Source organism: Macaca fascicularis, chromosome 15 (genome assembly GCF_037993035.2).
Source record: "Macaca fascicularis isolate 582-1 chromosome 15, T2T-MFA8v1.1".
NCBI lineage: Eukaryota > Metazoa > Chordata > Mammalia > Primates > Cercopithecidae > Macaca > Macaca fascicularis.
Genome location: NC_088389.1, coordinates 95,900,394 through 95,927,953, shown reverse-complemented (window position 1 = coordinate 95,927,953; position 27,560 = coordinate 95,900,394). Strand labels below are relative to the sequence as shown.

Genomic DNA, 27,560 nt, shown 5'->3' with positions numbered 1-27,560 from the left:
TCACCCTTTCAGCAACCTACCAAGCAGGCCCTAGCAGAGTAAGAATGTGCAATGAGGAGAGGAATTAGTAAGATGTGGTCATCAACTGAGGCCTAATGACCAACTAGGGAAGCGGGAACTATAGCAACTGTCTTAGTACTTATTTACCCAACTTGTATCTATTTTCTATATGAACAGAATTATCTTATATAAACATTTTATCATTAAAGACAAAAAAATTAACCATTAACACATCATTGCAAATACTCCATTAAGCTTTCCTCAATTCCTGTGGGAGTGTGCCATATAATTCTTGTTGTGAGTGGATACAGTTCTAGATAAGAATTATCACCAATATCTTTAAAATCAGTTAATTCTTCAGAAGCTCCAACTGAATTATGCCATTTTGACTTTGTCATTGTTTCTATTGCATTGCAACCTGAGTACAAAATCGAGAGTAAATGGTTTGAGTTTGAAGGCTTCACTATAACTTTTTGAACCCAAGAGAGCATAATCTTTTAAGATTATGCAAAGGCTTGGGGTTTGTTATTTACTGTTGATAATAACGAATCAACATGCTATTAGTAATTATTAATATGCTATTTCTAGACTTGTCATTTTATATGTTTGAAATTTAGTGGTAGCATTCTAAACAGTGAGTTTTGGGTTGCACATACCTTTGAAAATGTGATGAAAACTATGAAACTTCTTCGCAGAAATATGGGCATACACACAAACTGCAAAACATTCAAGTGTTATACAAGTTAAAACCTCAGTTTTAGAGGTTGCTCCACATTCACATGAATGTTTGTCTCCTTCGAGGTTGTGATTATTGATCATGAGAGACTAGCTATGTGAACTCCATAGTCTCAAGAAACTTCATTATCTTTTATTTGTATTTTCAAAAAGAGAGAAAGAGAGAGAGAGAGAGAGAGAGTGAGCAACAGAGAGAAACTACATTACCTTTAGACCAAAATGAAAACATATTTGGTGATCGAATTGAATGGGTAAATAAAAACAAGTTACATTTCTCTGGTAGTAGGCTGAGTTCAAGTTTTGAAATGTCTGAGTTCCAAAGCAGAAGAAAATAATATTAAAAACTCATGGCAGGACTAGTATTATAGCCAAGTAATGCACTAATTATAAGAGATTTGAAAGACCTAAAATTTCCAAGGGAAATCAAGTATGAAAATAAGATTAGAAACTGGGAACTCTTCATTTTGTATGAAAATTCCAAATATCTTCCAAGTGGCAATGGCTGCAACATAAAAATGCCTAAATTGGTCAGATTACTTTTCTTTCTACTCTAGTATTGTCTCTACTATTAGCTATAATTTTGCCTACAGTTCTTTCATTTGTTTATTAAATAACATTATTTGGATACGTTTCTAAGCTACTAGTTTAAATACCAATGTAAGTTAAAATGAATTTGGTGTTTCTGTGGGCTATGATGCCAATAGTGTAGCTGTTTTTATTTGTTTTTTAGACGGAGTCTTGCTCTGTTGACCAGGCTGGAGTGCAGTGGCACGATCTCGGCTCACTGCAATCTCCACCTCCCGGGTTCAAGCGATTCTTCTGCCTCAGTCTCCCAAGTAGCTGGGACTATGGGTGTGTGCCACCACGCCTGGGTAATTTTTGTATTTTCAGTAGGACGGGGTTTCACCATATTGGCCAGGCTGTTCTCGAACTCCTGACCTCGTGATCCGTCCGTCTTGGCCTCCCAAAGTGCTGGGATTACAGGCATGAGCCACTGCACCCAGCAATAGTGTAGTTTTAGAGATAACTTTAGACTACGATCTGGAAGTATCATGCTGGAGATTCCAAAAAGTATATTTTTTGCCTTGTATTTCTTTTAAAGAAACCCCATATAAATGGGCTATTCCATATTCTAACAGGAGGCTATATATATATATATATAGTGATTTGAAAGTAAATTAAATGTGACATAAATCATTTTAAACTTGATTAGGGTGGTGGCTACATGATTGTATGTGTCTGTCAATACTCATAGAATTGTACACCAAAAAGTGAATTTTCCTGTAGGTATTCTATGGAAAAACACTGGCAGCATATCTTCTTAAGTGCGTTAAATTTTAATAAGCAAGTTGAATGTAAGAAAGGAACTTGAGTGCCAAATATCTGTGAAGTGACATAAAACAAACACACTATGCACATCCAAAAATCTGGATTTACAATGGAAATGTGACAGCTTCTGAAATTATATAGCACTCAATCATTAATTTTCTTTGACGGTAAGATTTGTACCCTGCTGGGCTTATAATTTTCTCTTTTTGTGCTGTTCATGTGTAAATATTGCCAATTTCATTTGACACAAAAAAGGAAAACAACTTAATTTTGTTTCTAAGTTAATGAATGACAGATACTACCCTCCAGATGAGGTACTGTATTATTAGCTTCCAGGCAGTGATTTGAGGGGAAAAAAACCCAAGCCATTTCCAATGTATTTGTAACAAGGAAACAAATTTATTGATTTTAAAAGACAAGACACCATTTTGTTTTGAAAAACACAAGAAAGCTAGCCTGAGTTCAAGTCTGAAATATTCAGAAAAATCCTACTAATATCTTTAGTATGTTCCAGTCATTTGTTTAAACAACACACTAAAAGTTAATATATATTTTTATAATTATAAAAGTTCCCCAGTTATTGTACAGTACACAATACAAATCGCCCACAAACTATTATTTAGCTCCTGCCAATTTTGAGAGGACATGATATACTAAAAGATTTAGCATTTCTCACAAAAATCACATCAGGAAATACGTATTTACAAAATCAAATACATTATACAAAAAACCATCACATGTTATTCGGTAAAGATGTTTTTAAATAATTAAAAAGTTTATTCAACTGTAGTCCAAAAACTGGAAAAGAACATTACATTATCTCACACATACAATCTCTACAAAAGTTGCTTACCTCATTTACATAATATATTCAGTCGATTGTAAAATAAATGTTCAAATATCTCCTAGTGTTACTATGTTTCTGTGCTTGTGGGACTGAATAATGTAATCGGCCACTTACTAAGTGAAATTTAAATGATGGCACTTAAAAAAAATACAGTTATCTTAAAAAAACACAATGAAAGAAGTTTTACCTAGAAGGTACGAAAGCCCTGAGTGATAGTGAAGTTACTGATTGGTAAGCACTACAATTAACCTAATTAAAAGTTTACCACCTCAGGCACAAATTTCCAAGTTTTTTCAAGGCACTCACTTAAAGTTTCTGTAACCAATGCATTGGTCACCACCATAGGTCCAAATTGATGATGGAAATGAGTAGAGAAAAAAATTTGCTTTGGTACAAAAGATGCTTTTTAAACGAATAAAATTCAATAGCTTCTTTATTGGGTCATTTAAAATTGTTGTTTAGCAGGTTAAAACAAGGCGATCATTTCTTCAAAAACACTAATTTATTGAAGGAAAAATTTACTTGGTTATCAACAGTCAATGGGAGTTTTTATATTTTCTTTCCTCCCCAGAATCAAAATTCTTCTAAAAAAGATTTGTTGTCCTCATTATTGAGCTACATAAACAATTCTTACCAAAGATTTTCATTACTCAGGGCTTCCAATCCCAACATCATAATTTATTTAAAGAAACAAAGGAAAGAGGGGAGAAAAATAAAATAGAACAAAATAAAAGAAGAGACAAAACACATTTTTCTTTTTAAAAAAAGTATTATCAATTATTTCAAATGAAAGGAAAAAAAAAATCCTAGGCAGTCACTTTGTAAGTGGCTTTTACTATTTAAGTAAAATTGGTAAACTAAACTCAGGTCTACTGGCACATAAAATCACTAGCAGCAATGATCAAGGCATGCAAACTGAGAAGCATTTACAGTAAATCATCATGAAGAATTCAAAAGAAGAGAGTTAAATTAAAACCCTTTGAGTATTGCATGTTAACACATGAGTAATTTGCATGGTTTGACTTCCTAAACTGCCTAAAAAGCAATGTTTACGGCATACTTGCACTATGCTATGGATGTCCTTTCACCAGACATCAGAATAGGTTACACTCTTATTTGCGCCCGGCTAGGGCAGCGCAAGCACATCTGCAGACAACACTGCTTTCATGTTCGATCACGCAGGGAACAGAGGGAATCAAGTGCACGAAGCGAGTCCCTTGAACAAAATCAGCAATGGTGTAAGCAGACTGACATTTAGAGATATCAGAAGCAGTAGTCATAGCATCTCCTGACAGATGAGCTTAAAATCAAGTGCTTTGCTCTCCATTCTATCTATATATAATTTTTTGACAAAGTATTAAAGTTTTGGAGCATAGATAAAATTATGCCCTGTGTGAAATTCCCAAACAATATTTTATGAGCGATCTAACTCCAAATAGCCTAACTGCCCCCAAAGAGTTCAGATTCTCTTAATCCACTCGAACTCGTTTCTTCCTAAGGCTTCACTTACACTTGTACTTTCTAAAGCTAAATAAATGAGATCTTTTGTTTCATTTTGGGAAAAAAAGAAAAAAAAAAAAAGAAACTTAACCCTTTCCTTATACCTTTTAAAGGCAATCTAGGTACCTTCAATGTGCAGAAATCAGTTATGACATAGGTCTATCCAGGCCCATGTATTTGTCCTCCTTTTCTAGAAACTATGGTGTGATGCTAGAAAAGTTGATTTTTTTTTTTCTGTAAACAGTACACTTACTTAGATGGCAGTGAATATTTGGGAATAAATATATCAAGCCCTCTTGAAGAAAAATTAAGAGTTGTATATAAAATGCAAGTGTTCGGCGTGGAAACACTTTCTCTTCCTACCCCCCCCTTTAAAAAAACAGCATAATTAGACATTTGGATATAGAGTATACTTTACCGGTCTAAGTCTAAATAAATGATCTGAAAGGCTTTTGTCCCCCATTGTATATCTTACAATGCTCAAAGGGTTAATACAAGGCATTACATCAAAAGGGTTTTCTAATACTAGAACTAAGCACTGAATTAATGCTTCTATTCCAGTTTTTAAAAATCACCAAACTTGCAGAAATACTAGGATTCCATTAATTGATTTGTTCTAACCATATACATGGAGGTTGTTCTGATCTAGCAACAAGCCCAATTTTCAATAGCACTGCATGCCAATCCTCCTCCCCCATGATCTGGTGTGATTCATACAGATCACAAAAGTTCTGATCTCAATTTGTGGATGGTTGTTATTTTCTCACCAAGAATGTGTGTGTCAGGGGATCTAATAAAGGTCAATGTATTGTATATAACCACTGCCTCAAACTGTACACAAAAGTGACCTGCCAAGTTTTTACTTTCTACTTGTGTCCACACGGGGAGGACCAACATCACAGTGACACACATATTTTTTTTTTTTCTTTTACACTAATGTTTCAAGCACAGCATTATTTTAGACATTTCAAATATATCATCTGAGGAATTTTTAAAAATTTGAAAATGCATTTAGCACTTTTAGACAGTGCATTCATATAAAAAGATTCATGATTACGGCACTAAAACCGTATTCATTCCTGAATGACTTTTACAGCATCTACAAGAACGTATTCATTTTTACTTGTTTACTACAAATCAAAGGCAGTCAATGCTGCACACTACTAATTTTAGGTATGCAGTGTTAAAACCATTTTCTAAATTTTACTTTGTTTTAAAGTACACCATCTAAAGAGAGGTGCATAAACCGTGCTATACAGTACGAGAAAAATCACACAAAGGAAAGCAGATTTCTGAAAAGGCAGTAAGACTTATACAGTCAGTCCAAACACAGTTTGGATGAAAATCCTGAATAAGTGACTAGCAACTTGATAGCCAAAGAAAAAATTGAAAATTGGGCCCTGTCTTCCAAGGAGCTGGTTCATCCATTCCACCCTATTGTTCATTGGTTTCATGAATGCAAATCTTCTGAGTATGATTTTCAAAGTATATGTCAAGATCAAACTATACCCATGATACTCAATCCTATGAAAATATCTTTTCTGAAACTTAAAAACAGTCAACATACCTTCCTTACATGCTTCCTCACTGAAAGTGTAGCACTTGGTTTATGTAGGTATATTTCATGACTAGTGATTGGTTATAATTGCAAGAAATACAAAGAAGTCTTAAAATGTGTACTTGTGTCATTTGTGAATAAATCTGTTAAGAGTGTTAGTGTCTAATATTATTTAGAAAACCCAGTTTCAATGAATGAAAAAAGGGAAAAATGGAAATAGATGCAATAAATGTGATTGCTCAATTTGCTCAAATGTATAAATTATGTTTTTATTTTCTCAAATATTTCACAATTCAAATTTGAAATTGATGAAAATGTTTGTGTGTATGTGTGTGCATGTTTTACTGTGAACTACAAATAACCAGAAGTAGCATAAACCATAGGTCTTCTTTTTATGTTTTGATCCAAACTACTTACATTAGTCACAAAGAATATTCCTAAATATTCATAAAGGAGATCAGAATATTTTTATTGAGTCTAGTTCAAATGTAATCATGTTTATTAGTTCTTAATCTGTCCTAATTTAGAACAAACCATGAACAATTGGAAGAAATGTTGAATCCTGGAGCATCCCCGATCCCTAAGCCTCATCAATCTAAATTTGCCCATTATTATCAGATTCCTGTAATGATACAAATATATCCAACATTAAATTAAAGGAAACAATGATAATAAATACATTTAAAGTCATCCAATAAACAAAATGCAACCAATAAATACATTTGGTCCAATACAGATATGGTATCATTCAAAGGATGGTGGGTAGAGACAGGAAACTGAAAAAATTCAGAAAGAAGAGCCAAAATGAAGAGTTTTTTTTCAATTTTTGATTTTAATTTTACCTGTAAACACTTCCTATGCACAATGAAGTAGATACATGATCTTTTGCAGCTTACCATGTTTTGTTTGCCTTTTGTGTGTGTGTTTTGGTACAAATCCATTGTCTTTTTGGGAGGAAAAAGGGGGACAGTAATTTAAATGATATTTAGATGAAGGTGATGCTACCATGCTAGTGAAGACTTTCAAATATATGAGTTGTAAAATAAAAAATTTGGATCAGTTTTTAAAATTATATCTAAAATATTTAAATTTTACTTAAGAAATGTCGTTGATGTTATTTGAGTAGTCTGAGGCAATCAAGCAACAGCAGCTTAAATACACTGTGTATTACCTGATAAGCCATTTGGTATTTCTAACTTTACAGACTGGCTCACCTCTTCTTTCCAACCCCCCACCCCCCTTACCCCAATACCACTGGAAAGATAAACATCTTGGTTTTAATATAGGCCTCATTTGATAATCTGTCAATCATTTTGTGCTTTCCTTTTTTTTGGCTTTATTATCTATTTATTTTTGCTGATTAGTTTTTTACAACTATTTAAATGAACAGATGTGCCTTTTTTGTGTTTTAATCATTAAATAATTTGAGTGCTTAAAAGAACCTTGGCTTTCCATGCAAATTAAAATGGGGCTGGGTATAACTCTCTAGGATCTCACCTTCTGACTTTGTAGCAGACTCCTGCCCCATGGGCACTCATGTGTGCATGTGGACACACCAGCACCTAGACACACAGACAAACATTTAGACTGAAAAGATGCACTTCGATAAGTACCTGCTTACTTTGTTAACTTTCTAAAATTGTAACTAAATAAGAATGGTCTAAAACATATATGATTTTATGTAACAAGTTGGTATTAAAACTAGCCTGCTATTCCACACCCTTAAGCAATCTGATTTGTAATCAAGTAATATTCAGCTCTAAGAATAAAAAATAGATCCACGGTCACTCAAAGAGGGAAACTGATTTTTGTCTTTTTGTTTTTCTTTGTTTTCCCTAAATTTCCTTTGAAGAACATGTCACCTGTCCTTACTTCGGGAATCTGAAAATGACAGGCACACTTTGTCAAATGGATTGAAGAGTTAGTCACATGAACAAAAGAAACCTTACTAAACCTTAGCTTCAGTTCTGTTTTAAGGCACCATGTAATAGCCGAGGTACGATGATCCCTGATGTACATTCTTCAATGGCAATGGTCCATCCAGCCACCTATCCAAATCCTACAGAATTGGGGATAAGTAACAGTGAGGTGTGCCAGTTACACTGCCTTCAGGTTCTGTTTACAATTTAAATCCACATACTTTAGAAACCAGGAAATAGTTTTGAAGGAAATAACATTATGTAGGTTGCTACATTCCGTGCATTCTATAAATTCTCGTTTATAATAGCAGCATATTGAACTACTATTAGGAAAAAGACCTGGAATAAAAGAAAGTCATCCAAATGGAATGGTTTCCTGTATGTCCAGCTCAGCATAAGTAGCATGTACACTTAAAAAAAAAAGTCAAGTCATTTTTTCCTGCTTCAGTATCTAACTATAACAGCCCCCACTTAACAGCAGAATGCATCTGTGCAGTGGTCCCAAATACAGAATCAGTAGTCTTTAAACAGAGGAATTGGTATGCAAATAATAGTTAAAATTCAATGTTTAATGGAAGCTTGCATTGTTAACATGTTTTAATAATTATGTACACAAACTATGTACCTATTAGCATAATCTCTTGCAATTCTGTCATTTACTCTGAACTGATAAATGCACAGCTCAATTTTTCCTCAGCGAAAAATAGATGACCTTCCAAACCCTCTAGCACTATAATAAAAATGCTCTGTATTCTCTCTCCGTACTCAAAATGTTATCAAAATAGTGTCTTATGGTTCTGTCCAATGAAAAGCACCTTTCAAAAGCAAATTTGATGCATCTGCTGCCAAATGGGCATGCCTCCAGTGTCAATCAAAACAATCATTTCTTTTGATATTTCACAGAAGTGCATCTAATTTAAAAACTTACACATGAAATCATACACCAAGACTAACAATCAACAAGAAAATATTTTAAGCTACAAAAAAATGTAAATTACTTTTTAATTATAAGAAAACAAAACATTGACATTAAGTGTTGTAAAAATCCTTCTTGACACCTGAAACTAAGGGAAAAAATTCATTATTAAGAGGCAAATAATTTGTTTACGTTAAAAAAAAAAATCTGGCAAAATACATACACCCATTCCATTTCACAACTCCAAAAAGTTAATGTTCAGCACAGATAGAATTTGACAACAGTCGACCTTCAGGCTTATTAAATTTTCAACTTAAGCCCAATATCAACAGGGTTAATGTAAGCTGGAGAAATACGCTTTAATATTCTTTAGACTGCAGTGTAGGTATTTCCTGTAGCGCTGCACTGTCTGATAGTCTGAGTACTTGTGACAATGTGCTCGCTGTGAATTGGATTCAGGAGGCTTGGTTGCACGCCAGTCTCGAGAACAGGCTGCATGCAGCCCACTGGAAATGCCTGGCTCAGCTCTGTTTTCTCTCTCTTGGCTTGAGGCTCTGAAGAGTCATCCAGTTCTTCATCCATTTCACTTTCCACTTCACTGCCTTCATCTGCACAAATAAAACCAAGACTATTATCAGAAAACAAATTAGAAAATAGCAATCAACACGTGCTTTAGAAACACTTTAATATAGTACATTAAGAAAGCAACATCTTAGCTCTTCTCAGGAAACAAAGCTTATAGGTTTTCTTTTCATCGGAATGTATTCATATCAATGCTGTATTGATGCATCTATAATTCTTTCAAACAAAGCGAGATTAATTTACTTTTGGCAATTTGTGATTGATACTTCATTAACTTTTTTAAAAAAGCCTTTGGAATTTCCGTAAGTGTCTATATTAAATAATGGCATAATTTGTGTCATAATAAAGTAGTCACTTTGGTATGTTATGCTGACTTTTGAGGAATGTACTGAGCTGAAAACGCAAATACAAAAAAAGTTTTGTTTCCTCCAAAAATCTACACTAAATACACATTTTATCTGTGCTAGCGTTAATGTGAGTCAGAACTATGTTGATTCTTAATATTACTATTCCATGTATAAACAGAGGCTGCTGTAAGACTTTTTGGCATTCATCAATGTTATAGATGGTCACAGTATTAAATAAACCCTTAATTTTTATTATAAAAATTATTAAGGCTGAGGCAGTAGTATCAGATTAAAAATGTGCAATGGATTTCCATTCTTGGCAGCTGATACTGTTAATAGCTGGTATTCATTTCTGGAAATCAAATGCATTATATAATCACGGTTACCCCCAAATTGTAATACATTTTATATTAACTAAGGCATCATTATAATAGAATGCCATTTAATTTTTTTCCAGTATGCACTGTTAAAATTCAAAAGTACATTAGAGACAGAAAATGCACATATACAGCTTTACTATTGGGTGACAGTCTCCTCCGAATACCTCTTCATGAGGGATAATTACAGTGGCTTGTATAAACAAAGTCAGGTCTCCATTCTCTACTGTTCTATGGCATATCACATACAATGAATGTGCAACAAGTATCTCTTTAGTCAGATTAAGTTGGATTCTTTGCTAGCAGTAAAATTGTAGCTTTACCACTTGGCAGACACCCACAGCAAAAATCTCTGCTAATGCAGCTGTCTCTATAAACAAGGCCCCTTGACTTTTCTTATTTCATTATGATTGGGGTAAAGCTGGTTCTAGAAAAAAGCAGTGAGAGGTAAAAGTGCTTCCATATATGGTTGTACAGTGTACAGCCACCAGGAGCAAGGTCTGAGAAATGGTAATTTGTGATTAAATAGGTGGAGATTAATATGCATTACCTAGAAATGTGTGTCATGCATTAGTGACCAATAAAACAAAGAAGTGCTCTTAGATGAGGCAAAAGATATCTTGGCCCACCTACTTTATCAAGTTACCTTTTTGCCTCTGGAAAATGAACTTAATGATAATATTTGAGTGTGTCAGAACAAGTATATTCAAAGTGTTGAAGGGCTACAGGGAGAGGGATACCTTTTGTAGACATTTGCTTCATCAAGAGGGTATACTTGAAACATGTTTGCATGAAATGTTTCGGTTTTTCATGTTTTTATACATAAAACAAAAATGTCTGTAAGGGTCTTAACACAAACTCTTCGTGGTGGTAGTCTCTTAGGGTTGTGATAATAAAGCTTCACTTTCTATAGTTTCTAATTCTCTGTATTATTTGAAATTTTTATATGGAGCAAATATCCCTTTTATTATCAGAACAAGAATTCTCATTTTGTGGGAGAAGCCCTCAAAAACTCCTAGGATTTCACATTAAATCTTTAGGCCCTGAGTATGCCCATCGGGCTCTATCTCAAGAGCCATCAAGAGGTCTGGGGGTAAATGGGACCAGCGTGGCCACCTCCAGCAGGTGAGGACAAGTCACACTGCTTCTCTGCTCCCTGTCCACAGACTTCCCTGTGCCTAAGAAATTAGTGTCAAAATAATAAAAAAGGGAGCACTGAAAAGACAAAAACTCATTTTCAGGCAGGGAGGGCAGTGGAGACAAAGTGAGGAAAGTCCTTCTATCTATTTTGTTGTGGATGGAAAGGGTAGTGAGATAACGGACTGGACAAACTTAAGTGTTCCAGGTAGGTTTTGCTTACGTCTATCTCTGGGTGACAGGTTTCCTTTGGAAAATCTACAAAGCAACTTTTAAAAGCAAGCCCGTTCTCCAGGTCCTAAGGACAAAGGGATGTAATTCTGTAGATATTTTATGCTTCTATAAAAACTTGACATTTCCTAGGAATCTACGTCAGGTTATGGAAATTTGGTGCATAAAAACTAAAATTAGGTGCTACAGGAGTTTACAGAAGATTGTCGTTCAGCACTGTGTGAAGAAGGCTGGCTGGAATGCAGTCTCTGACTGAGTAGTAAATCTCTACTGCCCTTCTGGACACCCTGGGATGAAACCCCTAAATTTGGGTTATGAGGCTTTGGTGTGAGTACATCACCAGTGTTGCTTTATAATGGACATGGGTATCAGTTACCACGTTTCTTGCTCTAAAATTACTAATTAATATCATCATTGACTTATTTTTCTGAGGGTTATTTGGTTAATCCTATAGAGTATATATTTGTAGTAACAAATTTTTTGGCTATAATTTTCTAATTTCCCTGCATTGCTACTGTACTGAGTACCTTAATATAGCACGCTCTGGAGAACAGCGCTGAACCTCTTTACAGACTCCCCACGTACTTCCTTTCACCTCATTTTCCCCAGTGACTCTGGCCTGGAAGGGCTAAGTGCATAGTTCTCCCCAGTTTCTGTGCATTTTGTACCTGCCTCCAATAGTCAATAACCATAAAAATTCTTTAAAACCTCAAGATACCTCCCTCCCTCCACCACCTTTTAAAAGAAAGAGCTCTGTTTCCTGCAGTGTTTGACAGAAAATTTACTTGTTTTTAAAAATTGCACTGGTATTTTTATCAGTATTGTTTTGCTTGTGCTCTGCTTATAAAGGTGGGTAAGATTTGTGTGCTCTATCCCCATTCTATCTCCCCCTAAGTCCACCTTTTTAGGTGTGATTTTGTTGATCCTGAGGTTCTTCAGAAATATATATCATGTTATCATATTATACTGTATATTAGAGTGGCAATGCTATTAAAATTTCAGAAGTATATATGTTACCTTCTTCATCTATACCATTACTAATCTTGCATTTACAGTAAATCTCACTGCTATCTCTGAGTTCTTTTTCTACACAAAAGTATGAATTGGTGAGGTAGGTGAGCCAAGGAATCTTTTTTCTTGCCTGGTGGGCCTTGAATAAAAATGTCTCATCCAATTTTATCACTTATCTCCAGGACTCTAGCCATGGTCAGAAATAATTTCTTGTTACTTGTAATGAACTTCAGGCAAAAAGTGTAAAGAACTTTATAACTACATTTAAATTCAATTATCTGCAATTAAAATACCTCATATGTAGAAGGCATAGCGATGGGGAAAAATGGAGAAATAATGAAGACAGGAGTTTCACATTTATCTAGGATTTGTATGCCACTTCTGCAAAATCAGAGTATTGTAAACATACACTGTATTTTCCTCTATGAGAATGTGTTAGTGGAAAAAAGTTCTTAAAATGTACATTATTTTCAATTCTTACCTTTATCCAGATTTCCAGGAGACACGGCATTTAAATCACCAAACTGCAAAACAATAGTCATTTGTGCAATAGTTAATATGGGGCAGAATAATATCAGTCTGTGGTAAAAACACCAATCTATGACTCTTTAAAACTGCAAACTAGTGGCCATTTTGATCTCTAATTACATGGGTCACATAATTTTCCAATCAAACTTGTCAAATTTGAACAGTTCAAATTATGTCACAATTTAGCTGTCTTAGCCGCTTTGCAGAAGGATAACAATTTTCTCTGCTTTCCATGCTCCATTTTACCTTTTATTATTTCAACTCAGCAATGAAGAAACAGGGGCCTGGATGACTTGGATGAAGACTGATGTGGCAAAATGAATTTGGAAAAGCCCCAATCAAGCAAGACACATCAGCTCCACCCCCCATGCTTGGCTGATGAGTCCACCTGGAAGTCTCTACATTAGAGAAACAATATCCAGCAGTTTGGCTGAACTCTATTTTTAAAGCTTTTATTAATAAACATAAAAATATAATAGAAACTCCAAAATTGAGGGCTATTTGTTTTTATAAAATCTTTAATTTGAGACTTCTCTCTTAGATAATAGGGTCTCACTTTGAAAAGAAAGGCATTTGATCATTACTAATGTCAACAAAAAAGAGCTTGAAACAATAGAGAACAATTAACAGCCTTCGGCTTAGATATTATTTTCTAACTTAGTTCAACAGTTTGATAATTTTACAATGAGAAAACACATTTTGAGAATCTCAGAGTGAATAAAGATGGATACACTGAAATAAAAATTGAATAGAGTAACAAAGCTAATCAAAAAAAGGTTAAGAGAAACTGCAAAGCATCTACTTTTAAAACAGTAAACATTACTTTTTTAAGGTAATAAGTCATTATTAGAAATCCAGATTTCTCAACAGGCTTAGAAAGGATGAGGCAGAAATTCTACTTACATTCGGAAGTTTGATTATAAAGAGTTCCATGATAGGAGTATTTTTTTCATCTACAAGGTTTGTCTATAAAGTAATAAAACTGATCTTATTTTGCAAACATACACATATTTTTTTCCCTACCTAGACAAGTACTGTTCTTCACAGTAGCTACCTTGGGAGCTTATACATTTATTCCAAGGTCCAAAGTTCTGGAATTCCTCTTTGACAATTTTAAGAGTTAGTTTATGCATCATTAGGAAAGCCCATCTTGTTATTTTACATCCAACTATGCCTCCAAGCAACACTCCAGATTTTATTTACTATACTTGTTCCTGGGATGATTTGACTACTCAACAAAATTCAATTCACCTCTGCCACAATTCAGGTTATTTAAAATAATGTCATTTTACCTTTACTTCTTAGCATTTCAGAGGCATTCCACAACATTTTTAAGCCATAGCAGCATTACTGGAACAAATGTGTAGCCTTCCTAGGTGACTGCTTTGAAGGAGACAGGGGCCTCCTAGACATGTAATTATTAGTATATTTATTTGAAAGTCTGCCCCACTGCTTTAGAGTTTTTTTTAGAGTTATTAAAAGTAATGGCAAAAACCGCTATTACTTTTATACCAACCTAATACATCCCACGGGGCAACAAATATAAATCATAAATACTGAAATTTTGAAGTTGTTCCTGATCACATAGGTCAGGTCTTTGTATAAGTCTAAATAAAAATCCAGTGTAAATTATGTGGGTTTTCTTGAATTAAAGAATATAATCTAAACAACAAAAACCCAAAGGGATTCTTCATCAATTTTTGGTATTATTTAAGTATTTTAGAACTATAAACAGAGAATGTTCAAAACTGAAGGATCATTTACAAGTTATTACTAACTGACTAACACAAAAAGATATAGATTTAAGGGAATACTTAACACTTAAGTTCTTGAAACGAGTTGGCAGTGATGATTCTAAACACAACTTTATACTGATAAAAAGTGAGTATTCTATTTGCTGTTGAAAAGTCTCTGAAAGTTGTTTGTAGCTAAGTTATTGTTGCTATTGCTGATCAATAATATCACACAGAGTGTCTAAAACCAAACTCTGGATATATTTGAAAATCCTCTTCAAAAGAAACATTGCATTTAGTTGCTACTTAACTCTGAAAACATGACAACTTCCTTAATACAAAGATTTTCCCCTTAGACGTTTCTACTTAATATGAATAAGACATTTGATAATTCAAGAGGCTGAAAACAGAAACCAAAACAGCTGAAATTTCAGTGATGGTTATTATCATTAACAAAAATCCATTTACATACTAAATTCCGAGGCTTGTCATTATGCACTATGTTGGACAATGTACAAAGAATCTCAGAGACACTGTCAATGCCTCTAGGTGTTTCTGGGATCAACGACAAAGTTTTACATGTATGACAAACAGAGAAAGTAGATTACGATTTTTTTTAAATCCTCTGAAGAAGAGATCAGATTTTACTATCCTATAGAGCTGAAGGTGAAGGCTTTTATATGCATTTTACATGTGAGGGGAAAATAGATGTAAAATTATAGAGGAAAAAACACTTTAACCCTGTAGATAGACTGCATGAGATCAGCAAAATCAGTTCACTTATTCATTAAAAGTCGATAAATACTTATTGAGGGTTTACTATGTGCCAGGCACTATGCCAGCCAATTCTAGTCAGATCAATTTGGAAATACTCCTGTCTTCAGGAGGTAAGTAGCAGAAATTCCCTATATTCTGAAGGGTAGGTAGGTTAGCAGAAAAACGAGCAGCTTAGGAAACCTTAGGGAAGGTTTTAGAAGTATAGGGTTCAAGTCTTAGAAATGGAAACAAATTTCATGGGTTTGTGGCATGCAGCAGGTCAAGCAGCAGGAAGGAAGGGTATGAACAGTGGCAGGGAAGTTTGAGAGCAGGCAGAAGGAAAACAGTACCATAGATAGGGGCCAGATGACAAGATGAGGCCAGTACAAATCAAAAACAGAAGAGAGGCCAGGCATGGTGGCTCACACCTGTAATCCCAGCACTTTGGGAGGCTGAGGCAGGTGGATCACCTAAGGTTGAGAGTTGGAGATCAGCCTGACCAACATGGTGAAACCCTATCTCCACTAAAAATACAAAAATTAGCTGGGCATGGTGGTGGAGGCAGGAGAATCGCCTGAACCTGGGAGGCAAAGGTTGCAGTGAGCTGCGATCATGCCACTGCACTCCAGCCTGGCAACAGGAGCGAAAGTCTGTCTCAAAAACAAGCAAGCAAGCAAGCAAGCAAACAAAGAAACAAAAAACAGAAGAGGAGAAAGTAGTAAAAGATTTAGATTTAAAAAAAAAAAGGAGCTCACAAGAAAGTATAGTGATTATTACGAAGTTACAGCATCACAAATTGGGAAAACTTACTGTTTCGTAATTTTTCCTCTTGCACAAAGGATTAGAGGGGACTACTCTTCACTGACGTGACATCTTACCACTTACAAGGTGTGTTTGCAGTTCAGTAAACGGTAGATTTTCTCTCAAACAGACTGCGAGTGTCACACTGTCAATATCGCTTCCCTGAAGAGGCTTTTCCTGGCAGCCTTATCTTGAGTATCGCTGTTCCTGTCACTCTCAGTCACCGCATCATGCTCACTTCCCGCAAAGCACCCACCACAACCTGCAAAACTTATTTTGTTTGTTTCCTCACCTAATATATGTCTTCCCAACCAAAATGTCACTGCCATAGGTAAGAAAGTTCCTTTGTTCTCTTCATAAATGTATCCCAGAACCTGGTATAGTGCCTGATACACATTAAAGGCTGAATAAATACTTACCAGATGAATAAATTTACTTCCTCATTTCAGCCTCACCAAAACAACTTAGGGATCTGGCAAGTTAAGTGCTTAGATTTCATGTTACAGCTATTGAAAACGATGAGTTGATTTGTCTAACGTCAAGTAGTAAATATGGTGCTGTTAGATTTGAGACCAGATATTCTCCTTGGTTTAGAATCAGAGAGAGAGAGAAAAAAAGAGAGAAATGGGATGGGATGTGGGGTGAGAGAGAGAGGGGAGGGAGGGGAAGGGGAAAGAGAGAGAGAGACACCCACACATGGAGGAAGAAATATAAATTAAGGGATTTTAAAAGTGCTCTGGAGTTAGAAAGCATATGGCCTTCAATGTATGAATTCACATTCCATCAGTCAGAGAGATAAATAGGAAACGTTTGAAGAGAAACTAGAACAGACGGTACAGAAAGCATGTCTATTGTTGAGAGAGGAAACACTTCCTATCCTATAGACTATTTCCTCCAGGTCCTGACTAGGGTCAAAATAATGAACACTTCACTGGACAACAGCGGGCTGGGAAATGCATGCTCGAGGTAGACAGTGAGAGTCTGTTAGCACATATATTCATGTAAGACCAGCAATGTCCATGAATTGTAAGTGGGCAACAGTTTAGCACAGTCAGGGCAACAATGGGCAGGATCCCTGAGAGACCCTGGGTTGTAGCCAGGCAGCTGGGTTGTTTATTACAGGATTTTGAGGCCTAGTGCTTGTCCCTGAGCATGGTCACCATGAGAGGAACCTGGCTCAGCATGGGGGAATGCAGCCCACAGGTGCATTGAAGAGACTGTTGCACATTCAGTTCAGCAACAGCTGACTTTTCATAGTGAGGCAGGCAAGCCTTGTTCTGTAATGTTTGGGCACTGAAACAATGCAGAGGAAGTCAGGGTGCCTAGAGAGCAAACAGGTGGGGATCCATGCGGGGGGCAAGAAACATACTGGAACAGAAGTAGGGCAGAAGGAAAGAGCTCAGGGGATTGGGATGAAGACCTCACCCTTAGGGACACCTTCCCTGCTGGAAGAGCTTACCCCACCCTGAGAAAGAATTAGTGAGTAATCATAATCACATTTATGTTATACGTATCATTAATTCTTTGTAAGCACAGCCATCGCTTGCTAATTGTTTAAGCAAATCTGTAACAAGTTCCCCAATAGTGTTAATTTGGATCTTTCCAAAGAAGCAAGTTAAAGTACTTCACATAGTGCCTGGCACATAGGAAGCACTTAACAAATGACCACCATTATCAATATTGTTATTATTTATAAGTATCATCATTATCTCCCAAGAACTGCAGACCAGACATGCAGAATCAGTCTGACTCTACTATCCCAGTACTCTGAAAGGATACCAAAAGCTGTATAGAAAAATTGCATCTTACAGAAAATCTCCCTGTTAGTATATCCAGATTACAGATTTATGGGTAAGCACATTTTCATCCTTCCTCCCTCTCTGTCTCTTTCTCTATTTATAAGTCCAAGTCTAATGTCACTATGTTAACTATCACCCACAAAACAAAATAAAACAAAACTGATAGCAGCAAAGTACAAAAGTGTATTGTCAAGAAGAGGGGCTGGTAAAGTTTTTCAGTAAGGGACCAGATGGTAAATATTTTAGGCTTTATAGTCCATTAAGACTCTGTCACAGCTACTCAACTCTACCATTGTAGTGCAAAAATAGCCATAGATAACAGGTACATGAATGTGTGTGATGTAGCTCTAATAAAACTTTACAAAAACAGGGCTGGGCACAGTGGCTTATGCTCGTAATCCCAGCACTTTGGGAGGCACAGGTGTGCGGATTGCTTAAGCCCAGGAGTTTGAGACCTCTGGGCAACATGGCAAAACCCCATCTCTACAAAAAATACAAAAAAGTTAGCTGGGCGTGGTGGCATGTACCTCTAGTCCCAGCTAGTTGGGAGGCTAAGGTAGGAGGATCACCCTCCAAGGTGGTCGAGGCTGCAGTGAGCTGTGATCGTGCCACTGCACTCCAGCCTGGGTGACAGAGTGAGACTCAGTCTCCAAAAACAAACAAACAAACAAACAAACCCAAAAGCACCCTACCCCAAGACCAACCACTTCATTTACAAAAACAGATGATGAGCTGGATTTGGCCTGTGGACCACTGTTTGCTGACACCTGACCAGAGGAAGAGCTTGTAAGACCCTAGAAGACCTGCCCCAGCTCATTAACAGTGAAGGGAACAGAAGATTTTTATCTTTGAGAAAGATATATAAGGACGTGGGTCACAGGAAGGATACGGAACCAGAGGCTTCAAGAGAGCACAGCTCACGCATATGGGCATCACTGATGAAGGTCACAAGGGAAAAAACAAGTGTCAGCTTTTAAAGACAGAAATGAGTTAGAAAAATAATCTTCCTCTACTTTCGCTGGGCACTTGCATATATAGGCAAAGAGAGACAGACCAAAGCTGGTGTTCAATTGTATGCATTCGTGGAAGAAGAAGGAAGTCTAGAGTGACAGAAAAGATTGCATGAAAGTTTGCAAGACAAAATATTGGGGAAAAGTTACATGTATTATTAATTCAGGTGGGGCAAGCTTCCCTAATGGGACATTTGCTCCAATTTGGATGGCAGGTGAAGATGTAAAGAGAGAGTCCAATATAGAAGTTCTCCATAGGTAAAAGCAAATAGGGAGTGTTCCAGATGATGATGACTTTCAGGGTGGGTCATCAATGGAGAAAGGACAGTAAGATGTGTGGCAAGGAGAGGTGGAAGCAAGAAAAAAATAATGTACTGGAAGAAGAACCTATAAATCCATAAGTCATCACTGAGCAATATTCATTCAGAGCAAGATAGCTTTCATTCCGTAACAGATACTTATTGCTGCTGCAACAAATTACCACACTTAGTGGCTAAAAACAAGACAAACTTACTATCTTGTCACTCTGGAGGTCAGAACTTCTAAATGGATTTGGAGTCACTAAAATCAAGGTGTTGGCAGAGTTGTGGTTCTTTCTGAAGTGTCTAGAAAACATTTTTTTTCCCTCTTTTTCAGCTTCTAGAGGTTGTCACCATTCCTTGGTTTCTGGCCTCCTTCCATTCAAAGCCAGCGATGTTAGGTTGAGTCTCACACACTGCATCACTCTGACACAGATTCTTCCACCTCTCTCTTCAGGTTAGTATGTAGTATTCTACATACGGTTTCTGGCCTCCTTCCATTCAAAGCCAGCGATGTTAGGTTGAGTCTCACACACTGCATCACTCTGACACAGATTCTTCCACCTCTCTCTTCAGGTTAGTATGTAGTATTCTACATATGGTTTCTGGCCTCCTTCCATTCAAAGCCAGCGATTAGTATTCTAGTTAGTATTCAGTTAGTATTCCACATACTAACAATGTAGTTACTCTTGTAACTACATTGGGCACACCTGGATAATCCAGGATAATCTCCCCATTTAAATTCAACCAATTAGCAACCTTAGTTCCATTTGTAACTTAATATATTCACAGGTTCCAGGGATTAAGATGTGGACATCTTAATGCCCATCCTACTGCTTATTACACATACATAAGTTATTTTTAAAAATTATCACATTTGCTTGAGTGAAACCATATGACATTTTTTTTTTTTCTAGTATCGGAGGAAACACATCCAACCAGATTAAGCTATTTGGAACATAGTAATTTTTTGCTGAATTTTGTTTATGTTCTTCACTAAGGGTAGGGTACAATGGTATGTAGGAATCAATTCATCTTTTATGATACATTTGTCACTAGTACATTTGTACTTTATTTTTCATTTACAGACTTTTAATTTTATATACAAGTTCCTACGGTCTGAAAGTGTTTACAGCATGCATTTCAAGGTCTAGACTGTTGAAACCATACATGCATCTAAAAGTCTATGAGGTTCACAGAGCGGAACGTTGTTAAGGAAGTTGACAAGGAAGTCATTCAGAGAAAGAAGTGGAAACCAAAATTGAGGAAACCAAAATATACTGAGGGATAATGGGGCCAGAGCAGTCCTAAGCTCCATATCCAAGCGAATATGTTAAAGTACACACTAAAAAAGAGGATATATCCTGGTTCTCCGGACAGTTTCATGAGTACCAACCCATGCTACCAGCTGCACTACAAGCAGCCCCAAAGACCTTGGAAAGCCCTCTGTGTCAGCACTTCTCAATGGCTCCATGAAGATCCATGCTGTGCAGAGGAGAGCAGTAAGAGGCCAAGGTGCTGGCATGTGATCAGATGGAGGAAGTGACCACAGGCAGTGGACACGGCCCAGCACAGAAAGCAAACACCACATTGCCAGAAGCATTCCTGCTGACCTGGGAACATGATCATCAGCAACAGATAGTCCACATATGTGAAAATGTTAACCAGAAAAGACTACTCACTTGAGGGTTATCAGGTACCTTGGAGACCAGTTCTGCCAGCAATGGTAACTTTAGATAAACAAATGTAGGGGATAAAATATGTATGTATGTGTATACGTATACATTTTGCCAGTTTCTGTGAATTAATCATTTGCTCTAGGAAAGAAGATTTTTAAGCTGTCACAGGCCCAAAGAACAAATGATTATAGTTTTCTGAAATAGTTTCTATTTTGTGGCTGGAATAAGATATCTCTTTGGGAAATTACCTTTTAACTTGCTTAAATTCTATATATTATCCTTTTTCTCCATTTCACAAGTACTTATAAAACCTTTCATTCATTTCTACTAGTTAAGATTTAATTCAAGTCTAGCTATGACTGTCTAGTTAGAACTAATTATGTTTATGCTTCTTCTCTAATGTTCCCATTTTCTTTTCTAATTGACTTGTTTCCCCATTCTATTTTGTTGTTTGTATTTTTCAAAGCATTGAATTATTTTGCTTTTGATTACCACTTTGGCTACATACCAAAGAATGCTGTTGGATTCTTTGTAATTCCATGAATCATTTGACTCAACATTCAAAATCATGAATCATTTGACTCAAAAATTGTTTGTAGGGTATTCTTCCAGTTGCAGTACAATATTATCAATGCCTTCATGTGTCTTTTTGTCATCTGTTTTATCAATTTCAACTTTAAGTTTACCTTTGTATGGTCCAAAAAATGATGATCTAATTATATATATTATTACTTGGATTGTCAATGCAGAATTGATTTTTAAAAATCTAATCCAGAGTAGAAGGCAATCAAATACTTATCAGATATGTATATATTTATGCAAAGGGAAGGAGATGGAACTAACAAAGATCGAGAACCTACTATGTTCCTGTCTGCCTGCCTATCTACTCTACTCACCTACGTAAATTAATCTTCACAAAAGCCCTATGAAGAAATGTCACCATTCCATACTTAGCTTGAACTTTGTAACATTCTGAATTTTACAAATAATATATAGCTTTGCAATCTTTTTATTAACCTTAGTTAATAAAAGTGATCAGGCCCAGGCGGGCAGATCATCTGAGGTCGGGAGTTTGACACCAGCCTGACCAACATGGAGAAACTCCGTCTCTACTAAAAATACAAATACAAAATTAGCCAGGCATGGTTGCGCATGCCTATAATTCCAGCTACTCGGGAGGCTGAGGCAGGAGAATTGCTTGAACCTGGGAGGCAGAGGTTGCGTTGTGGTGAGCTGAGATTGCCATTGCACTCCAGCCTGGGCAAAAAGAAAGAAACTCCATCTCAAAGAAAAAAAAAAAAAAAGAGATAATAAAAGTGATTCAAAAAAGGTCGGTAATGGCAGCTATTCTGGATGTTTTTGATGGTGAAAAGAAACATCTTGAAATTTCAATATAAGGAGTCCAGAGCATTATTATTTTCTTTAAATGTTTCCCAAACAAGAACCAAATAAATCAAAGCATTTTGCATTTAGCATTGATACATGGTTTTACAACCAAGGAAAAGGTTGCTGACTTTAATTTCAGGTTTCATAATATTTGCAAGGATTACTAACATTCCATTTGGTAAAACTTTGTGTTCCTTGGTTACTTTTCTATGTATGTGTATGTGCACTTTTCTATGTATCTTTAAATAGTTTTTATTGAAACCTGCTAAGAAGGCCAAGATCTCTGGCAGTTTGCTCCACACGTGGGCAAATCCTACCGGTAGCTGCTGTTGGTCTTGCTCTTGTGGGCTAGACAGCTATCCTGGCAATGTGTGCTACTGGTCACTCTGTACACAGGGCAGCATGATTCTAACTGTTCAGGCTTTTCTGCCTGCCTTGGGCACACAGCAACAGGTGTACCTAAATGTTTTTAAATGCCTAAGACACACAAGTGAGTGTGCAGGCGGTGAAGTGTTCAGATTACAATATCAGCCTCAGTTGCCTTGGAAGAGAAAAGTGGTTTCAAAAACAGGAGCATTTAACACCACCATTAAGGCCAAAGTGAGAGGGGCCTTTGGCCCAAGACCCACACTATGGAGAACTCTGTTTTGTCTTTTCCATTGCCATTCCCTTTCTTACAGTGTAAGGAGTCCACAGAGCCAACTGGATGTGACTTCTTGGAGCCTGTGCTTTCCTCCCTCCTCCCAGATCACCTCTTGTTATCTGAGACCCTAGAATTCCCTGCCCCATGGCTCTGAGTTCCCTTCCAGGTCCCAGCAGCTCTCTTCTCCAACTCTACCATTCAGAGGCATGAAGAGATAGCCGAAAAGGGGCAGCTGTTTGCAAAACATAGACAAAACTTGAGGACTGGGCTGAGGTGTCCACAAATCTGAGCACAAAGCTGTTCATAATATAAGATGGGGAGTGATGAAGCAGTCTAGGGGCCAGAGGCTGGGGACAGGGGCTGGCTATGTATATGTCACTATTTTCTGGTATGGAACTCAGGGGAGACAGAATTTCAAATCCAAACTCAGCCTTCCAAGTTGTTATCAAGACCTATTTGTCAAGGTAGGTGGATAGAACAGATTTTATTTATAGTCTGATTCATAACTTTTAAAATATTTAGACATATGGTATCCTGGGCCCTGCAAATTGCAGGGCTGGGCCAGGTAGCACATCCTTTATGCAAGTAAAGCTATTGGGGAAATAGAATGAACCTTGCTCCTAATTTAATACTGGCTCCCCTTGAAAACACCTATATTATTTAATAGGAAAGCATAGCATTAATTTATTCTATCAGAGGACTATATCTTAAATTTGATTATACCACTTCTCTTTTCTGGAAATCATTAACTGGAGAGACAATCAGAGCAGCAATATAGAAACATGTTCCCTTTGTACTAAGAAAACCGTCACAACAAGCATCAACCACGTTTGGAGTGCTTGTATTATCATCACATAAGGCCCATATTCTTGCAGAAAATCTCTAATTTTTATGACATTTTATGGCAGTATATTTCACACAACGATGGTGTAAAGAAAGGCAGAAAACAATTCCTATGAGTTTAGAAATTTACCTATCCCAAACAAGAGCTATTTATTTATCGGGGGGGCCAGCAACCACCATCTTCACCTGTGGTTGAGAGCAAAACCACCATAAAGACTATCTCAAAGCCAGAGCCACTTGATGACAGAGTGTGGCAAAGTGTCACAGGATGACAGAGTGTGGCAAAGTGGCCAGTAGGTGGCACCGTCATGCTTATTCTATGCCAGGGAATCTTTTTCTCTGGTTGGGTCTGCCCAAATAGCTGCAGTGCTACCGGAGAAACTCTTTACTAAACAAGTAACTTAGTGGTGGACTTTGCTGAAGAGGACTGTGTGCTGATGAGATTTCTCTCCTGACGTCCACAGTGACCATTTTAGTCCTTGAAATATGTTTAAAAGTCTTCAACTTCTATTTTGGTTTCTTTTCCCACTTCTAAGCTCTTTAGGAAAAGTGCTCTTGTAAGCACCTATGAAAGTCCAACTTTATCGTATTTCTCTGAAATAGTATTGACAGGCACTTTCTGAGGAGAAGGTACACTTTTTGGTCTAGGAGTTCCCCCCTCCCCCGGGGTAAAGAAATCTAGTGTATCAATCATGAAATCCAAGAAGACGTCCTATCAATTGGCAGTCTGTCCTTCTCTCACTCCTTTGTACTTCCTTCCTTGAGTGAGTAGTTTTTGGGTACCTATTGTGTGATTGTTTAGATCACGTTATAAGCAAAATTTTCTCCATTCCCTGAAGAGGATGAGAGGAGGGGTTATAGCCCAGAGTCAGCAGGGAAGAAAGCCATGCATAGGAAGCTAATGAGCAGGGATCCCAGAGGGAAAGAACTGTAGCCCTGGGCTGCTGAGTCAACAGATTCTTTTCTCAAATGCAAGAAGAGAAATGAACAGAATGACAAACCAGGAAAAAGGAAGAAAAATGGGACAAGGTGCCAATTCTCTGGAACTTTGGGGTCACTTTTATAATTTATTTTCAAGTCAGAAATTGTGCTAAAGTAGATGAGCAGATTTACAACTAAAACCAAACTACGAATTGTTTAAAAAAATGTTTGATTTAGGTCTGATCTCAGGATGGGTATAGAGGAGCTGAAGGGTGTAATTTGTTATTTTCTGGCAGATTTAGTTTTCCAAATGCAATTTGCTTAGACTAATATCCATTTAGTTTTCATATTCCAAACATCTACTAACAAAAAGTGCAAGGGGAAAAGACGGCAAGAGTATTAAGAGGCATCCTGTAAGGCAGAGGAAAAAAACTATGAAACAAAATAATAATAACTTATAAGCTAAGCACCTGGCTTGTGATTATCAGAGAAAATGTGTGTCTATGTGTTTATGTGTTTTGGGGAGTTGCACACAGTTCCTATTCTGAAACACATAGTCCCTATTCTGAAACTATGTAATTTATATGGTGAAAAACTGAAATATAGATTAAGCCCATCCCATTTGACTATTTGAAGTGAGGCAGTCCTACTTTCAAAACTTGCTAGTTTTGACTTGGGACAACTTTCAATTTCTGTTTTCCTCACTGGTGAAATAGGGATACTAAGACATCTTTTCCAAGGTTTTGGTCAATATTAAATAAGAATGTAAGACACCTAGCATAGTGATTGGCACAAGGCCTGCCCTCAATTAGAAAAATACTAATATAGTAAATAATAAGCTTTACTATAAATAACAATCAACAATATAACTTTTGACAAACATTCCTTACATTTTCTAAGCTACTACTGTTCCAAGATTCTATTTTTTTTCCTGCAAACTATCTTGACTTGTGATAATGTTCTTTCCTTTTAAAATACTCTGTTATAACAAGTCTGTTGTTCAACAGGCACATTTAAAGTGTATTCCCTAGTCACACTAGCACAATGCTCGCTAAACTTTGTTTTTCTTTGGTTTGATTTTACTTTAAGCACCAATACTTGTTTACTGTGACTGTAATTCCACCTCCACCAAATGGAATTCTTTCACTGAGCTTTTATCCCAAAAGCTTACATGTTCAATTATTATTGCACTTCTTCAGTTTTTAGGTTGAAGATTTTTTTTCCTTCCAAAAAAAATTAACCAAGTACATTAATTTTGATGAATCCAAGACATTTTTCTTTTGATGTTAAATTGTTACAGGTTAAATTTTTCTCAAAAAATATTACTGAAATATTATCTTTTCTATATTGATATTCACAATTAAATACTTAAAGACTCTACCGGTTCCTCTTTATTTGCAAATGGCTAAAGAGGTGGCTTAGATATAATATTAAGTATAAATTATGATTAAAAGAATTTAGATATATTTAATAGATTATTAAAAGATTTGTAACAAAATAATTTTATGAAGCAATAAAAATTTTACAGATTTAGTGAATATATTAATGCACTATGTATGTTTTAAAGAAATAAAGCAGAAAGATTCTAAACAGCCATAACATTTGAATAAAAGGACATTTTTCTGCTCAATTTTTCTGGTCAGAGTTGTACAGAAAGTTTTATGATTTTTAAAATTGTTTATTTAACAGGTGTGTAAACAGATGCAACTTGTTTATTTTATTCCTACTCTTAAAATTTCACCACTGCCAGAAAGCTTGTGGATAAATTTATAATATTTAAATGAAAATTTAAAAATTATATAAATTCTAGCAATAAATAAATTGTTTCCTTTTTACCATTTAGGCAAAAATAAAAGAAACTCTAGAATTGCATATGCTTTAAATAATTTACTAGTCAGTATTAACGTAGTAGCATACTGACATTTAGAGGAAAACTTTTTGGGACTGTGAAGCTGCTTCCAGTTTAGGGGAGTCCACTGTATAGCAGTCTTTATTTCAGTAACACCAGCAACAATTGAAATGACAGTGTTACAGTGAATTCAAGTAATGGTTTGTATGCTTGTGTATTTTTATATGTAAAACATCTTCTTTCCTGCCTGCCTGCTCAAATAATGTTAAGTAACGTTAATTTTAAAACTCATTTACTGAGTTCACATTATTGAAAAGATACATTCATTGTTCTTAAGTCACTTTAAAAGGAAAGTCTTTTTCTTTGCTTATGAAACTATTTAACTGACACCTTTTCCAAAGCAAGCACCTATAAAGGCAAAACAAATGCCCAGCAAAGTTTGTGACTATTTTGCAGGTTTGCCCTTGAAACTGTTCTTACTCCAATCCTGCTCCAATCTGTAGCAGGTCATAAGCATGGCAGATTAACAGCAAAGACTTTGGTGCCTGACGGCATGGTTTCGGGACCTGATTTCACAATTTAGTAGTTGTGTGACCTCGGGCAAGTTACTTTTTGGTTCTGTGTCTCATTTGTTCTTCTTTTTATTTTTGGAGATGGAGTCCTGATTTGTCGCCCAGGCTGGAGTTCAGTGGTGTGACCTCGGCTCACTGCAACCTCCTCCGCCTCCTGGGTTCAGGCAATTCTCCCGTCTCAGCCTCCTGAGTAGCTGGGACTAATTGTTTTGTATTTTCAGTAGCGACGGGGGTTCACCATGTTGGTCAGGC

At 36.4% G+C, this 27,560-nt stretch overlaps 1 protein-coding gene across 26 annotated transcripts in view; it reads right to left on the bottom strand.

Annotated features, from left to right (window-relative positions):
• Positions 1-2,443: 2,443 nt before the first annotated feature.
• The window catches only part of RFX3 (regulatory factor X3), a 312,030-nt gene continuing 286,913 nt past the window's right edge, over positions 2,444-27,560 (bottom strand). For 11 of the 26 annotated variants that reach the window (XM_045373202.3, XM_045373200.3, XM_074017570.1 and 8 more), the window contains 3 exons: positions 13,921-13,983; positions 12,971-13,013; positions 7,294-9,412 (listed from right to left, as the gene is read on the bottom strand). In XM_045373202.3, coding sequence (XP_045229137.1) covers positions 9,174-9,412; positions 12,971-13,013; positions 13,921-13,983 — 345 coding nt within the window. In that variant the 3' untranslated portion in view covers positions 7,294-9,173. Of the gene's footprint in view, positions 9,413-12,970; positions 13,014-13,920; positions 13,984-27,560 lie in introns of all 26 variants that reach the window. The other 15 variants (XR_012424754.1, XR_012424756.1, XR_012424755.1 and 12 more) reach the window with 4 other exon arrangements.